At 34.3% G+C, this 17339-nt stretch overlaps 1 protein-coding gene across 5 annotated transcripts in view; it reads right to left on the bottom strand.

Annotated features, from left to right (window-relative positions):
• VPS13A (vacuolar protein sorting 13 homolog A) overlaps positions 1-17339 on the bottom strand; it is a 206911-nt gene that overhangs the window by 16862 nt on the left and 172710 nt on the right. For 2 of the 5 annotated variants that reach the window (XM_059656963.1, XM_059656964.1), the window contains one exon: positions 15556-15670. In XM_059656963.1, the coding sequence (XP_059512946.1) occupies positions 15556-15670 (115 nt within the window). Of the gene's footprint in view, positions 1-6133; positions 6318-12382; positions 15379-15555; positions 15671-17339 lie in introns of those variants that run through there. The other 3 variants (XR_009447628.1, XM_059656967.1, XM_059656965.1) reach the window with 3 other exon arrangements.

Raw genomic sequence — 17339 nt, 5'->3', positions numbered from 1 at the left:
GTTTCTTTTAGGTTAACAGGGTCCAAACAGTTTAGTGTTAATATACTACCTTTCTCCATCCCAAACAGATGTTATGTAATAATTTTACTAAAATAATTTGCGATACCCTTTAAAATAAATGAACTAGCAAAACTCGGGCTAGGAATCACTATGTAGAGCCTTTGCATAAAGACCAAGATTTGGCTGAACTATCAAATGATTTGGCTGAAGTATCAAGTACTAGCTAGTACTTTAGATATGTTAGCCTCATTTAACATGCAATAATGTTAAAGGAAAAACAATTTTTTCCTTATTCATAAAAATATATATGAATTACCTATCATTGTTTAAGAATCTTAAAGAAATAAACAGAGAAACACAAAGGTAACTGCATTCATTACATATAACTGTCAGAATCTGTAGATAACAATTCAAATGTATGGTTATTGCTCAAAGAATCCCTTGTTTTGCATTAGAAAAGATGCATAAGTAAACCTTAGTTTATTAGATATAAATACATGCAAACCAAATTGATCACGAGCTTAGAAATGCACACAAAGTAGGAACTTGAAAGATGGTGGTGTCAGGGTTATCCTCTGCTAATACCTGCACTTCCTGTCAGGTATGCCCCAATACTTTAGGAAAGACAACACAAGCTAGAAAGTATTATGCAGAAAACATTTCTAACTCTCAAATCATACAAACACTATGAAGTAGCAGAGTGATACGACAAAAATATTTCTGGAAAACAAAGTAAAATATGAATAGATAGATATTAGGAACAAACCACTAACATGGAAGGCTTAAAATCCCAAACAATATCAAGTTGTCATTCAGTATCCACAGGGGATTGATTCCAGGACCACCTCCCTACTACCAACACACAAAAATCTGGCAGTGCTCATGCCCCATATCTGTGGGGTCCACATCCAATGAGTCAATTCAGTCTGGTTGGTGGAACCACCAGATACAAAGGGCTCACTGTAAAGTGCTAATATTAGTGGGAAATATATTTAATAAAATTGGATAAAGGAGAAGAGGACATAGTTTGGCTAAAAACAAAACAAAATTTGATTAGTAAGTAATTTTTTAAAGATCATGGGGGATAAAAGAAAAATGAAATCCATCCAGATAAAAGATGAAGAACGCTATCAAGCAAGAAAATCTACTGGACAACAAATAAATGTTTTTATAGATTGGTTAATTTAATATTCAGGAGATTATGGATAAAGAGAAAAAGTTAGGAATAGATTATACCAAAATATTAAACTTACTTTTAAAAAACAACAGAATTCAGGCAAGTAATTATAAATTAATGTAGTAAGTGCTACTATTTCTTAATTGTTTAAGAAGTAGTCAACTTCTTCAAGACAATCTTATCTTTAGAGAAAAATGTAATCAGTAAGTATAACTTCCTTAGAGTTAGTGATTAAAGGTTATGGATAAAAATGGTTTACCAACTCACTTCAAATGTGAAAGACTTTGAAGACTATGGCCAGGAAAAACAGGCATTCAACCAATCTCCATGATCAACTAGTAGAAATCCATTGCCTCAAAGCTCAATGATTTCATATACATAACAGCATAAATGTAAACAAGAGTGAAAAGTGATATTTAGCTTATTCCATGAGGCAAGTTAGTTAACAATAACAAACAAATCTCATTGACTGTCATCAAATCTGAAGAGGAATTAGCCCTTAATTACTCTCCCATACCTTTGTCTCTTCCCATGCTAATGAATTATTTCATTTGGCAAACAAACTATTATCTATATTGACAGTTTAGACAGGGCAGGAAAGCCGAGCACAATTCTGTAACATAAAATCAAATAAAATAAACGATTCCTTAACAAATGTGAACTGTCATCAACTAGTCAACTAAAACAGTCTGGAGAAAGGGGAAAATTATGTTCTTGACATAATTATGTGCACTGACAACAATAAACCATTAATTAACCTACCTAATATGTTCTAGAAAAAGGGCCAAGAGGTGAGTTAGAAATAATAATGTAAGTGAATAGTTACAAGAGTCTTTCTAATGAACCTCTATGAGCATCATTTATGACACATGATACTAAATATACTTGAAAATAATAGCATTTCTTATAAAATACTATATAACTTGATGAAGTCCAAATAACTGAGGTTTTATTTTTTTTTATTGCTCACCAATTAGTGTGCGAAGTTGTCCTGGTATTTTAACTAAAGTATTCTATTAATCTTGAAAGGAAAAAGGATAATATTTAAATTACTTTTATCTTGGTGAAGAGGAGACAAATGAGGAATATAGATTTACACAATGATGACCAAGAATTAGCATCAACTGGTCTTCATCAGGAATAACAAAAACATAACGAGTTCTTATTAGACATTGTATTAATAATTATATATATTACTTCGTTTGTTTTAATTTCAGCACCACCACCAATGTACTCTTATCTTGGTGTTATGTATCTCAACGTCAGGAGACTGTTAACTACAATAATTAACTCTATCTTACAGTTTGGAAACCAGGGTCAGGCAAGCATAATAAAATATTAAGCTAATAAGAGGAAAGGTTGGAATTGAACTCAAGTTTACTTGGTTCCAGAATCCAGGCCTTGAGCCACAGGTTATTGCTGCAACTTAGATAATTTTACTGTCAAGATAAACACAGAAGAAATGTACATATTCCAGTAAATGCAGTGGGATTCCATTTTTAAAACTCATTGGAATATGGGTTCAGATATCTCATGAGCTGTATCTTGTCTCTGGCAATGCTTCAATTTCATTTAATATGTATAGATCACTCTCTCTCTGAACGATTGGGCATATTTTATGTGTCTTTTGATTCCTACAGTTCCTCAGAGCCTCACATGAAACAGCTAATCAACAATTGGAAATGAGACCGTTATGATCCAACATTACAGGGTTGGACCCTTAACACGGCATGTGTTATATTCCCAGTCACCAGAATAATACAGCTCAGTATGATTATAATCTCATGAGACGAGCAGGAATTTTGACTACTCTCTTCAGGACTGTAATCTTAAGATCTAGAAGAGTGGCTAATATATCACTAATAGTTTAACAAATAATTGTATTAAAAAAATACACGGCATTAAAATTTTTCTTGTGATTGTATAAACCATGCTACCAAATCATCCAGCGAAAATGCAATTATACATATATAATTATAAATTTACTTTTTAAAAAATTTCTTGATTAAGTTATTACAAATGTGTCCTTATCTCCACATTACTCCCCATCCCCCCCACTCATACCCTCATCCCACTGTTGTCTGTGTCCATTGGTTAGGCTTATATGCTTGCATATAAGTCCTTTGGTTGATCTCTCCCCCTTACTCCCACCCTCCCCTACCTTCCCTCTGAGGTTTGACAGTCTGATTGATGCTTCTCTGTCTCTGGATCTGTTTTTGTTTATCAGTTTATGTTGTTCATTATATTCCACAAATGAGTGCGATATTTATCTTTCTCTGACTGGCTTATAAATTTACTCTTTTGGCAATTTTAAAATTCAAAGTAGCCTGGCAATTTATTTCAGAAAGATTAACTTTACATGAAATATCCAATCACTTATTCTTGTATTCCAACATTGTAGATTCATGAGATCTCTACTAAAATAACTACCTAGACCCGAAGTACCACAAGATATCTAAAAGTATTTAAATTTCTCCACATTGGTTTTTATAAGGGTCTTTAGGGTTAATTTTCACTGAAAAATTGGTGTCAAAGTTCATTAACGTCATCATCAATAGTAACCAGGATAGCAATTTCATTTGGATTTAAAACTAAAGACTCTTAACTGACAAAGCATACACGGTGCTTCCTTTCATAGATAACATTAAATTTTGTTTTTAGATGAAAGAGGATTCTAATTTTGTAGGAAAATAAATTGTTTCAGTTGACAAAAGAACAACCTTTTTTATAGAATACTAGGGGCCCGGTGCACGAAATTCGTGCACTGGATGTGTGTGGGGAGGGGAGTGTCCCTCAGCCCAGCCTGCCCCCTCTCACATACTGGGAGCCCTCAGGCATTGACCCCCATCACCCTCCAATCGCAGGATCGGCCCCTTGCCCAGGCCTGACGCCTCCGCCAGAGGTGTCAGGCTTGGACAGGGGACCCCCATCTCCCCCCGATCACTGGCTCTGGCCCCCGCCCAGGCCTGAGGCCTCTGGCCCAGGAATCATGCCTGGCCAGGGGACCCCCATCTCCCTCTGATCGCTTGCTCCACCCCCCACCCAAGCCTGACGCCTCTGACCCAGGCTTCAGGCCTGGGCAAGGGGACCATCATATCCCCCCAATCCCCAGCTCAGCCCCCCACCCAGGCCTGATGCCTCAGCCAGAGGAGTTGACCCTCATCACCCTCCGATCACCAATCACCGGATCGGCCCCTTGACCAGGCCTGAGGCCTCCGGCAGAGGTGTCAGGCCTGGGCGGGGGGCCCCCAGCTCCCTGCGGTTGCAGGCTCCGCCCCTGCCCAGGCCTAACGCCTCTGGCCTAGGCATCCGGCCCGGGCAGCGGGGACCCGCAGCTGCAGCGGCCCCGCGATCGTGGCCTCCGCTTTAGGCCCAGGCAAGGGACCCCTAGCTCCCGGGACTGCCAGCTTCGACCGTGCCCAGCTCCCATCGCCGGCTCCACCCCTACTTCCTGCTATCACTGGCCAGGGCGGCAAAGGCGCCTGATTCTCCGATCATGGCTGGGGGGCAGGGCAAAGGCGGCCCCAGGGCCGCCTTTGCCCTGCCCCCCAGCTCTTAGCTCCCCCCTGGGTTTCCGATCACTGTCAGTGGCAGGGGGCTTCTTCCTGCTTTCCCTTTCGCCTCCCTGCATTGTGCCTACATATGCAAATTAGCCGCCATCTTGTTGGCAGTTAACTGCCAATCTTAGTTGGCAGTTAACAGCCAATCATAGTTGGCAGTTAATTTGCATATAGCCCTGATTAGCCAATGAAAAGGGTATCGTCGTACGCCAATTACCATTTTTCTCTTTTATTAGATAGGATTTGGCCAATAACAAAATAGACTTTTCATACTTGCACTATGGTAGTATTGTTAGAAAAAGTCTGAATTAGCTTTACTTAACCTCAATTTATATTAAGAATCTCTGTGCTGTCTAAAGTAACCAGGGAAAGTTATAAGGCAGAGAGTTCAACACATGAATAGTGAAGTCATGTGTTGAGTCCCAGGTTACAATTTAGCACCTTGGTTAAATAAAGGTTAAAACTAATACTAAGTCAAAACTAATGCCTACTGCAGACTTTTAGCTCTATTTGCACATCCTCAATATGAAGAAAGACTCAAGTTGAATCTACTTGAGCTTAATATTTCAGAATTTCTTTTAAAGTTAAATGTATTAATTTTTTATTTCAATAGTATTTAACCATCCTTAATAAAGAAATGAAATGATCTTAAACTTTTGAAAAGAACTAGGAATCAAATGAGTCTCATTCAAGTTACTGAATTAAAAAGGAGAATTAAATTCATTTTACACTTGAGATGAAGAAAAACTGGAACCTCCCTTAAGTGGAACTACTGCTTCTAGAGAAAGACATGATTTCAAAGTCTTTTTAAAAAATATACGTATCTTTTTATTGATTTTAGGGAGAGAGGAAAGGAGGACAGAAACATCAATGATGAGAATCATTGATTAGCTGCTTCCTTTACGCCCCCTACAGGGGATTAAGCCCACAACCGAGACATGTACTCTGACTAGGAATCAAACGGTGACCTCCTGGTTCATGGATCAACCCTTAACCATTGAGCATACCAGCCAGGCCATCATTTCCAAGTCTTATTCAAACAGTATTTTAATATAATACTGGAATGTTCAGTGGTCAAAATAAAGTTTGTGGGACTTACTACTAAATATTCAAAATAATGGGCCTCCAAAAATGATGTGTCAAAGACTCTCCAAGAGATTTCTGCCAAATGAATAAATGACGTATTAGAATTGTATCCAAGTTGGATAAGTAATCTCCATTCCCATGTGATCTGCTTTATTGGAGATGCTAAGAACTTTAATGTGCCTGGACAACAGAATTTGGCTCTCTTCAGTTTTCTCATCCCATTCAGAAGTATACTTCTGCAGAGGAAGAGTTCCAGAATGAAGAGTGAAGTCCAATATGCCTTTGTGTCTGCTAGTTCTTGTGCACTTACTCAAAATCTCAGATGAAGCCAGGAAGACACTCTGGTGATCTGACTGCCTATGGTAAGCCCTTTTTCCAGGTCAGTTGTAATTCTCCTCCAGAAGTAAAAGGGAAAGACCACGTTGGTTGAAGGCAGTTATCGTCCAACTGCTACTAAGGCAGTGTTTGAAGCTAATTATAAACATCTGTCATTTCTGAAAGAAAAGAAATATACAACAAACAAAAACAGCCTCCCTCTGTAACAACTTAGATCATAGCAACTATGATATATTTGTCAGAGATGTAAGAGATTCGAAGACAACATAGATCAAATTTTTAAATACCTGAAATGGTTAATAATATACTATCCCTACAGGACAACCCAGCTGTCAATACTCATACACAATGAAGGAAGAACACAAGGGTCGTATGTATACACCACACACACACACACACACACACACACACACACACACACACACACACACACACACACATACACACACACACACAGGCTAGAATTTATTTTTAAAGGTATAAAAATTTTACTGGCTATTTATGTATTCCAAAAATAAAAACCAGATTTCCCATATTAGAGATGACTCTATATATGGGTCACTTTTTAATCTTTACAAATTAATAATTGTTTAAAAAATTTACAATAAAATATATAATAGAAATATACTTGTATCATAATCACATTAATAAGCAATTTTAAAATGAAATAAGCCATCAATGGTGGGGAGACAGGATAACATTTTTCTTTAACAATGTAGAAAATAATTTAATTTTTTAAAATTTTGATGTCTCTTGTAAAATACTAAAATTTTATATTATGAATAGTATTAGCTGATTCATAAGATGAATTTAGCTTTATCATGAATTATGGGCCTCTAACTTTTTAACTTAATAGAAACCCCAAGTTTAATTGAATATATTCAGAAAATCTTTGTAGACATGTAGTTAACAGATTATTTATAAACTAGAGGCCCAATGCACGAAATTCGTGCAAGGGGCTCAGCCCTCGTAGTCACGGCAGCTTGCCTCAGCCCTCGCAGCCCCAACTTCGTCCAGAAGGTCATTGGGAAAGTCCTTTGGCTGTCCAGTCTAATTAGCATATTACGCTTTTATTATTATAGATGATAATTTATGGTAGAAAAACAGCATACCTAATTAAATGGATATACTTAGCTAAATCTCTGTTTTTAAACACAAATAATGATTAAAATATTTTGAATGTTCAAATATTTAAGCATCTCTAAGGTCCAGAGGAATGGCAAAATGCCATTTAGTAGCTATATGTTACCATTTCACTGCTTAAAATATGGATATGCAATGAAAAAGGTTACATTAAAAACTAACTTTACAACATTATTAAATATTTATTTTAAAACTGATATTTGGAAGAACACAGTTACTATATATATGGGTTGATCTGAAATAATTGGAAATAAATTTACCACACTGATTGAGAAATAATTATGGACATGAAAATGGTCTATTACATTAAAATAAAACCATAAATAACTACATCTGACAATCATAAAGTATTCTCATTATCTCCCTAACACAGAAATATTTGAAATTATTTTTTATTTTTATTACTGAAGACTTTCTATGTTTCACATAGCACTGCTTATACTTACTGTACTTCATGAACTCAAACATTTGTTCACTGAAATTACAGATTAATGATCTAAATATTTTTAAAAATATGTTTTTATTGATTTCAGAGAGAGGAAGGGAGAGGGAGAGATAGAAACATTAATGATGACAGGAAACATTGATCGGCTGCCTCCTGTACACTCCTTACTGGAGATCGAGCCTGTAACCCAGGCATATGCCCTGAGGGTTTTGAACCAGGATCTCCTGTTGCATGGGTCGATGCTCAAACACTGAGCCATGCTGGCTGGGCTGACATATTTTTAATTGATCTCCATGTATCCCAAAGGTACAGAGATAGAATAATAAATAAAACTGACATTCTTTTACATATGCATTCCTATGTTCATTGCAGTGTTTTTTACAATAGTTAAGACATGGAAGCAACCCAAACCCATCAATAGACAAGTGGATAAAAAAGTTGTGGTACATATATATATAATGTACTGTTACTCAGCTATAAAAAGGAATGAAATCTTGCCATTTGCAACAGTGTGGATGAACCTAGAGAGCATTATGCTAAGTGAAACAAGTCAATCAGAGAAAGGCAATTACCATGATTTCACTTATATGTGGAATCTAAAGAACAAAATAAACAAAATAGAGACTCATAAAGAGAAAAGAACAGTGGTTGCGAGAGGGGATGGTAGTTGGGAGCTGAGAGAAAAAGGTGAAGGGACAAGTACAAATTGCAGTTACAAAACAGTCAGGGATGTAAAGTATAGCATAGAGAATATAGTCAATAATATTGTAATAACTATGTATGATGCCACGTGGGTACTGGAAATTGAGGGGAATACTTTGTAAAGTATATGATTATCTAACCACTATACTATACACCTGAAACTAATACAAAATAATATTGCATGTAAACTATAATAAAAAATAAAATGGACATTCTTTTATATACCCATCATAAGTATTTTGTGATCTAAATGAATAATCTGTGTATCTTTAGACACAATAGGATCTTTAATATTTTGGGCCTATAAATTATAAATTTGCAAGTAAATATATAAAATAAAAAACAAAGGCCTGAAGGAGCAGTTGTGAAAGGTACTCAAATAACATTTGAGATGGTTGTTTCTAGTCTTCCTCCCATCAATACAGAAAAGAACAATGCAAAATTTGACCACAGGGTTTAAATGTGACAAACCAGTATAGTCGCTACTATAGCAGTCATCTTATGTCTTAAGTGTATATGACGTTTGGATAGAAATGCAATAGCAAATATATCATGCTGAACATTGATATCCTAGTCACAGATCAACAATGGTTCCATCTGTAAATTTTAATAACATGACTTTAAAATCACTCAACACTGCATTGATGATAGGAGTTTGGAACTATTTCAAAAAGTTTGCAAAAATCCTGGTTATCTACACTAATAAAAGAGAAACATGAAAATTGGTGTCACTCTGCTACACCCACCAGCCAATCAGAGTGACTATGCAAATTAACCCAACAAAGATGGCAGTTAATTTGCATATGCAGGCACAGAGCGAAAAATGAAGGCTCCGGTCAGAGTGAAGACTGAAGACTGAAGACTAAAGACTAAAGAGGCTTGGCTTCTCCGCTGCAGTGGCCTCACTGCGGCCGGACCAAAGGCCTGGGTCCCAGGTGCTGGAGGAAAACTGGTGCCAGCAACCAGGGGAAGGAAGGCCTATTGAACAAATCTCTTCGTGCAGCGGGCCTCTAGTTTTAAATATAGAAACACATTGATATTTATTCTGACTTCCTTTTCTATAAGGAATATTGAAAGTTGGCAATATTGTTCTGGATTTAGATTTCTTTTATCTATATGCAATGTGAGCACTAATTAATTTTATTTACAGGCTTGTTTTAAAAACTTATCCATGGTGACAGGTATTCACGATTTCAGGTAAATTCTTCTTCAGGTAGACACAAGCAAAATAAAGAATGGGCAATTATTAGCTTAGAAAAGAGAGAACCCTTCTCTTTTCCTACAGGTAAGCCATGATAACATTGAAATTCCGGATATAAATAAAGTCAAAGAACATGAAAAGAAATGGAATTACAGACTCTTCCAAACATAGCTTTCTCAGAAGACTTTCTTATTAGATGGATTCTTCCACTTTAAGTTTCTAATTATTTATAGAACCATTAACAAACAAACAAAAGACTTGTTCATCTCATTAAAGTCTCAAACTTGAACTCTTTTCTGTACATTAGATTAGGAATAAGAAGATTTTTTTGTCTAGGTCCTATTTCTCCATTACAAAATCACTGGTGTAAAACAAAAAACTCATTTTTTATATATTTGATAAGGAGTAAAATACATTTTTCCAGGTCCTAAAACTCCATCAAGAACACAGTGGTGTAGCCCTGGCCAGTACGGCTCAATTGGTCAAGTAACATCCCATGCCCCAAAAGGTGGCCAGTTTTGATTCCCAGTCGGGGCACATGCCCAGGTTGCAGATTTGACCCTGGTTAGGGAGCTGCAGTAGGCAACCTATAGATGTCTCTCTCTAATAGACAAAAACAAGTTAAAAAAACAAACAGGAACATATTGCTGTAAAACCAGGTTGGAGAACATTCAGCTTTTAGTATAAGGCCTGCTAAATCATTTGGTCTGCCCTGCCAAGGCATTAGGAGTTAATAAGTAAATGTTTGACCAAATATAGTAGGCTGATTTTTTAGCTAATAATCTTGTATGACCCACAAATTATGTTATAAATATCCAAATGGGTATTTGGCAGAAAAAAAGGTTCCCCAGCCCTGATGTAAAACAATCAAGTTATCCTTGGTCTTAAACATTTCCCTAATAAAAGGAACCTAGAGAGCATTATGCTAAGTGAAATAAGTCAGCCAGAGAAAGGCAAATATCATATGATTTCACTTATATGTGGAATCTAAAGAACAAAATAGAAACAGACCCATAAAGAGAACAGAACGGTGTTGCCAGAGGGGATGGAGATTGCGGGGGGGGGGGGGAGATGGGGGGGGCGGGCTGGATGAAAAAGGTGAAAGGACAAGTACAGATTGCAGTTACAAAACAGTCACAGGGATATAAAGTACACCATAGAGAAGATAATACCTTAATAATTATGTATAATATTTTTAAGAAACTATGTATAATTACTTTTAAAAAAAATAATACCTGTGGTCAACTTAAAGAGATTATTTCTCTGTAACAGGAAAACACAAAGAACAAGGGCAATTATACTATCAAAGAACATATTTCACTTCTAAGAACTAAAACTGAAGAATGATGAGTTCTTAAGACCACAAGAACCAAGTTTACTAGTTGCTAGAATATTGTTTTGATCTTTTTTATTGTTTAAGACATTTTAAATAAATATAATCCTACTTCCAATTTTCTTTTCATTAAAATGGTATGTCACTGCTGAAATATACAGAACTTTTTCCAGATAAATTCCAAGGATCTTTAGGAAACCTGTACCATAGAATTAAGTGTGACAGACCCACCACGGGAAACTCAATTTAACACGTAGTTTAGCATTTCCCCTATAGAAAAGCCTTATACCTAGCAAAGTTGGAATGTAAGAAGATATTCCTCAGGCATACACAAGACATAACACTAGGCTGCATTCTTCACAGCTTCTAGTAGAACCAGCAGGCTTCTATTTTGGCCAACGGTGATAGAGTAGTGGGTGTATGACAAATACAAATGGTCTCTGATACCAGCAGTGACTATTTTAATGGACACTGTTTTCACATTCACTTATTCCAAAAAATGGCAAGAAAATTACTCTGATGAAAACAATAATTAAATTCTTTGTTATTCACATATTTCTTAGTCCTAATACACATGATCTTGGTTTCTATTTAATTTGAATGAAAGCTAGGCAGGTAGTAATTTCAAAAGAGCTTCCTTTTCTATAAGCTCAATACTGGAAATCTTAAATTTTTATAAAAACTTTCTAAGAAATAGAAAACAGTGATTAACAGAAATAAAATCCTGATAAACTTAAGAATTAGAAGACATTCAGGCATCATGGGCTGAATCAAGCCCAAAGCTGAACAATTATGGTAAGTATTTACTACAATCTAATGCAAGTCCATTATGACCAAAGTGCTTAGCATGAATCAAGGTAAATGTTCCTTTGTTGAACCAAAAGCACTGAAGTCATTAGGGATTAAACATTATACAAATAATAGTCATTTGGTTTCTGGAGGATTTAAAAAATAATAATACATCTGATATACTAGGGAAACAGGACAAGACACTTTCACTAAGTTGAAATTACAAAAAAAAAGAAAAAAACAACCATCCCTCAGTACACAAAACATAAAACATTTGCTCACAGAGACAGATAACATTTTCCCAATATTATCAAGAAAAATTATGCTTACTATAAAAATACTTCTATGTCCTGAACTAATTTTATCATTCTATAATAGGGGAATAGCATATGGATATGTAAGTTAATAAGTAAATGTAATGACTATAAAACCAACTTTGTTCATTGTTTCACTATAAATTATATATACAAAATGAAATAAAATGTAAACTAAAGAACACTTTTTTCATTCTCAGACTATAAATTATCACTTCCGTGATAAATCATAAATGTTCCTTATAATAGCAGTCCCAACTATATGATTTTGGAATAGAACAACAAATTCATATTGCTTCAAGTTATATGTTTATTATTTTAAAATTTTGACAAAAATACTTTTAAATTGCTAAATAAATATGAATTTTGACTAGCTATTAGGTTTTTCTTTCTTCCTTTTTCTTTCTTCCTTTTCTTTCTTCCTTTTTTTTTCAAAATGGCATTACATACAAACCAAAACATATACAAAGAACATTAAAAATAGCATTTTGCTAACAAACAGAAATTTAAAATAAGATAAAACTAGGTAACATTAACAAAAACTTTAAGTCTAACTAAATCTTAAAGACAAACTATATTACAAAACTACAAAATATATACAAACAAAATATATAGTATGCCCTACTTTGGATGTATAATACATTTTTCTGTGCTTAAATAATGCGATTATTTTGCCTTTTGAAACTGTGTAGAGAAAAACATTTTGAAAAGAAAAAATATTTTAACTTGCTAAGAATGAGCATATGGGTATTATGCTAGCAGTCATACAAAACATCAAATGTTACTGAAACATTTCAAATAAGATTAACATATTAATTTTAACATTTGAGATCTGACTAATTTACATCATCATCATCATCATCATCATCATCATCATCATCTCTACTGCTACTGTGAGTCATAATCCATTCCCTGTAGACCTGAATTTTCTGTAAGCATGGTAAAGGAAAGAAAGAAGCACAATGGTTAGCTAAGTATGACAAATTCCTTGAAGACATGCAAACTTATGAAATGTTCAAGGAGTCAAAATAATTTTGAAGCAGACACCAGCTCTGAATAGGGCAATAATTATGGATATAATATTCCATATCTTAATAGACTAAGACTAAACTCTACTGGTTGCTATGTTTAAAATCGTTTGGTGATACCAATAAGGTAGTCTGGGGATACATTAGAATTATTCTATTTCTCTAATAGAATTATTCTATTTTTCTCTTCAACTTACTACTACCAAGCACTATGATAATGTACTACTTTCCAGATAGGTACATAACAAAAGTGGTTTTTTATATTTAATTATTATACAGGGGCTTATAGAATTTGTGAATACAGAGCACTATTTTTAGAAAATTAGAAAATAAGAGGAGAAATATTTGATAGTATTAAACTTTTTCTAAATGCACCAGTTAAATAGATTAAATCTAAGCTGATGAGATTTTAAATCCTGTTTCTATGACATCCAGTTCTTTACCACAGTATTCATATATTTTAAAGTGTTAGCTAATCATACAGTAGAGTTTTTATTCAAAGAAGCACTATTACCATCAAAGCAATAACCCAGTTCTTACACCTATTAAGAGAATAATGCTAACTGCAAACATCCTAAGGCATCTGGTGAATTCCTATAGGTATTCCAGTTATACTGTGTTTACTGTTCTTGTTGAAAAACAAGTAATAGCTGACAAGGATTGTGAACTTTTAGACCTTTAAATAGCTCTTTTGGCAATTAATGGTAAGACTGGCCTACTAAAAATAATATATATATATTAAAAAATATAGTCAAAAGTAATGACCTTTAAATCCCAAGGTTTAAAGCTTTATATAAACAAGGAAGGCATAGAATAAATTTACTTGTCAGTGAAATCAAGTTATCAATCACAAGAAACGTTTGGTATCTCATGGCTTTCTTATGTATTATGATCTGTTTTCTAATAATGACAATGCATTTCTAAACTCCTTACCATTCATCTTTATTTCCTATTAAGTTTATTAAAATAGTGTCTCAAATATTTTTAGTTTTTTAAAGATGATTTAATAACCATTCAGTCTACTAAAATGTTAGTAACCTGTTAATTGTGTTCTAGAAAGAGAAGGTAGGTACTGAGTAGAAATATATGTTTCAAATGTATGAACCAGAGGTTTGTTCTGTAACATTTCCAACTTGCTGGATTTCCATCCAATATTTCTTCCAAAGAAGGCTAACTGACACTGCAGAGACCGTATAAAATGCCCCTGAGAGCACAGTCTCTCACTCGATTGCCAGTTCCATCCCAATATGGTATTATTTTGATGCTTTAAAAACATTTTAAACACAACGTAAAATCACTTTACTAAATATCACACATTAATTCAATGGTTATGTTTTACTACATTAGATGAGAGCACATTTTATGCAAAAATTACATACTCTGCATGTAGTGAGAAAAATATTGAAGTTTTAAATCTTACCCTAATCACTTTAAACTTGGCAATAGTTAAGATTTCAAGGCTTTATAAAGGAAGAGACATATTCCCACATTTCATTATTACCTTGAATATTTGCAAGTCTATACAACATAATGACTCTTTGTTTTCAAAAATAATTTATTTTAGTATTCCACATCTAACCCACACAAACTACTTTAAATTGGTATAATTTTATGGTATGTTACCTACACTATAATCCAGATTTTTAAGAAGTTCAACTTACTAGCAAGAAAATTATCTAACAGATAAAATATTCTACCTCCAAACTGCCTATGTTCCAAAAGCTACTTTCCTTTACTAAAAGATATTGGCTTTCTTATGAACTGCTTATCAAATTCCAAAAGATTTTAAAAGGATGACACAAGCAGAAAGCAAAAAGAGGGTTTTGGCCACTTGAGCATCTATAAAAGAAAAGCACAAGAACCTAAGAATTCGAATAGCAATGGTCCTGATTTTTTCCCTACCCATTCTTAGTTGGACATGAGAATTATATCCAGTATAAAAGCACCGGTTGGTTTGATAAAGAGAAGGAAGTACCCTAAACAGAAAGGGTTTCATTGGCTAAAAAGTACCACCAACTATGAGGGTATATAGACACAATGGTTTTCAATAAATCTAGCAAATCCAGCACAGAACTAGAATACCCTATAAAAAGATCAGATTCACTAAAAGTCCTATACAAAAGTTACCAATACAAAAGCTTTTCTTTGTTTTCAAAACACTGAAACAGCTGTACGTAGTTTGTAAATTTTAAGACTAAAATCTACTGTTGGCTTTCAGTTGCAAAGTCATGCATTAACTGTTTTCATATCAAACTTTTTGATGCCTGTAAAAAAGAAAAAAAATCTTATAGTAAATAAATGTACAATAAAACCTAGGTAAAATAAGGAACTTATAAATGGAATTAAGCAAAACATAGAAGCTCAAATAATCTAACAAATGTTTAAAGCTACTTTCAATAAAGCTAAATTAATCTTAACTTGTAAGATATTTCTTCACCCACCTGCAACATCTGATTTCCAGTACCATCCCTCAACCTGTAAGGTCTGATAACTCCATCTTCATTAAAGAACCGAGGGGGCCGCAGACTCTCCACTTCATCAGAAGTCTCTGTAGCCCTAGAGGAAAAAAATATAACTTGATTTTTAAAAATATTCAAAAATTGTCCTTGGCTGGTGTGCTCAGTGGTTATACCACCAAAACATTGTGGATTCGATTCCTAATCAAGGACACAGACATGGGCCTGGATCCTTGGCCCCAGTTGGGGCACTTGGAAGAGGCAACCAATGGATGTGTTTCTCTCACACTAATGTTTCTCCTCCCTTCTCCCCCACCTCTCTTCCACTCTCTCAAAAAAAATAATGGGAAAATACCCTCAGGTGAGGATTAAAAAATTATTTTCTTTTCCCAAAAATTCATCATCTTTAAAATGGAATTACTAAAAAGCATCTTCTTTTGGACAAAATAAGACTATGATACTTCTCTTTTAAAATTTATCTTTATGACACTAATAATGCAAGTTCTCTAGAAAAATGTAGTACTATGAATAAGTTTGCTTATAGCATCTTTTGGACTTTCTTTGTAGATCAATCAGAAAATGATGAGTATTGCTATTTCTTTTCCATTTTAAGACCTTTAAATTATTTTGCTTTTCCTATGATACTACCTAGTTCCTCCAGTACAATGCTAAATATAAGAGAGGATTTCAGGCATCCTTTCTCATTCCTAAAAGAAAAAGGAAAGCTCATAAGAGTTCTCTATGAATTACAGATATTAGCAACATTTTTGTTCTGTAAGAATTTTTCTTCTTGGGCTTGATATGTGTTATTTGAAACACATATATGCTTGCTGAATTTGATACTGTAATATTTTCTTTAACATTTTGACTGTATGAACCTACTTGAGAATTGTCCATGAATTGTTCATTCATTCAGCAAATATTCACATTCATAAAAAATTAATTTATTATATAAATATACCTTACCACATAATGTGTCTACATGTATAGACACACATATATATATGGATAGCATCTCCAATTAAAAGCAGAGATTGGCAGAATCTCTCTCTCTCTCTCTCTCTCTCTCTCTCACACACACACACACACACACACACACACACACTGTTCATAAGAGAATTTCTTTAGAGTTAAGGACACAAATAAATTGAAAGTAAAAGGATGTAAAAAGATATAGTACATAAACAGTAACCAAAAGAGAGCTGGAATGGTTATACTGAGATTTAGACACAAAGAAGGATATTTTATGAAGAAAGGGTGAATACATCAAAAGGATACAAAAGCTACAAACATATAAGTTCTTAACAAAAGAGCCCCTAAATACACAAAGCAAAAACTGACAGAACTGAAAAGAGAAAAAACAATTCACAATGACACTTATTTTAATATCCAATTTTCAATAGTAGATACCAAACAGAAGACCATCAAGGAAATAGAAGACTTGTACAAATACTATAACCCACTTGGCCTAACAGACATTTGTAGAACACTCAATCCAATAACAGCAAATTACATATACTTCTTAAGTGCACATGAAACATCCTCCAGGACTGACTATATACATCAGGCCATAAAACATGTCTCAGTAAATATAAAAGTACCATGACATACAAAATATGTTAACTGACCACACAGAATAAAATTAGAAATCTATAAGAGAAGAAAATTTGGAAAATTCACAAACTTGTGGAAATTAAACAACAGAAGCCTAAATAACTAAAGGCCGAAGAAAAAAAAATCACAAAGGAAAGTAACTACTTTCAGATGAA

Source organism: Myotis daubentonii, chromosome 11 (assembly GCF_963259705.1).
Source record: "Myotis daubentonii chromosome 11, mMyoDau2.1, whole genome shotgun sequence".
Lineage (NCBI taxonomy): Eukaryota > Metazoa > Chordata > Mammalia > Chiroptera > Vespertilionidae > Myotis > Myotis daubentonii.
This window is presented reverse-complemented; position numbering and strand designations above follow the sequence as displayed.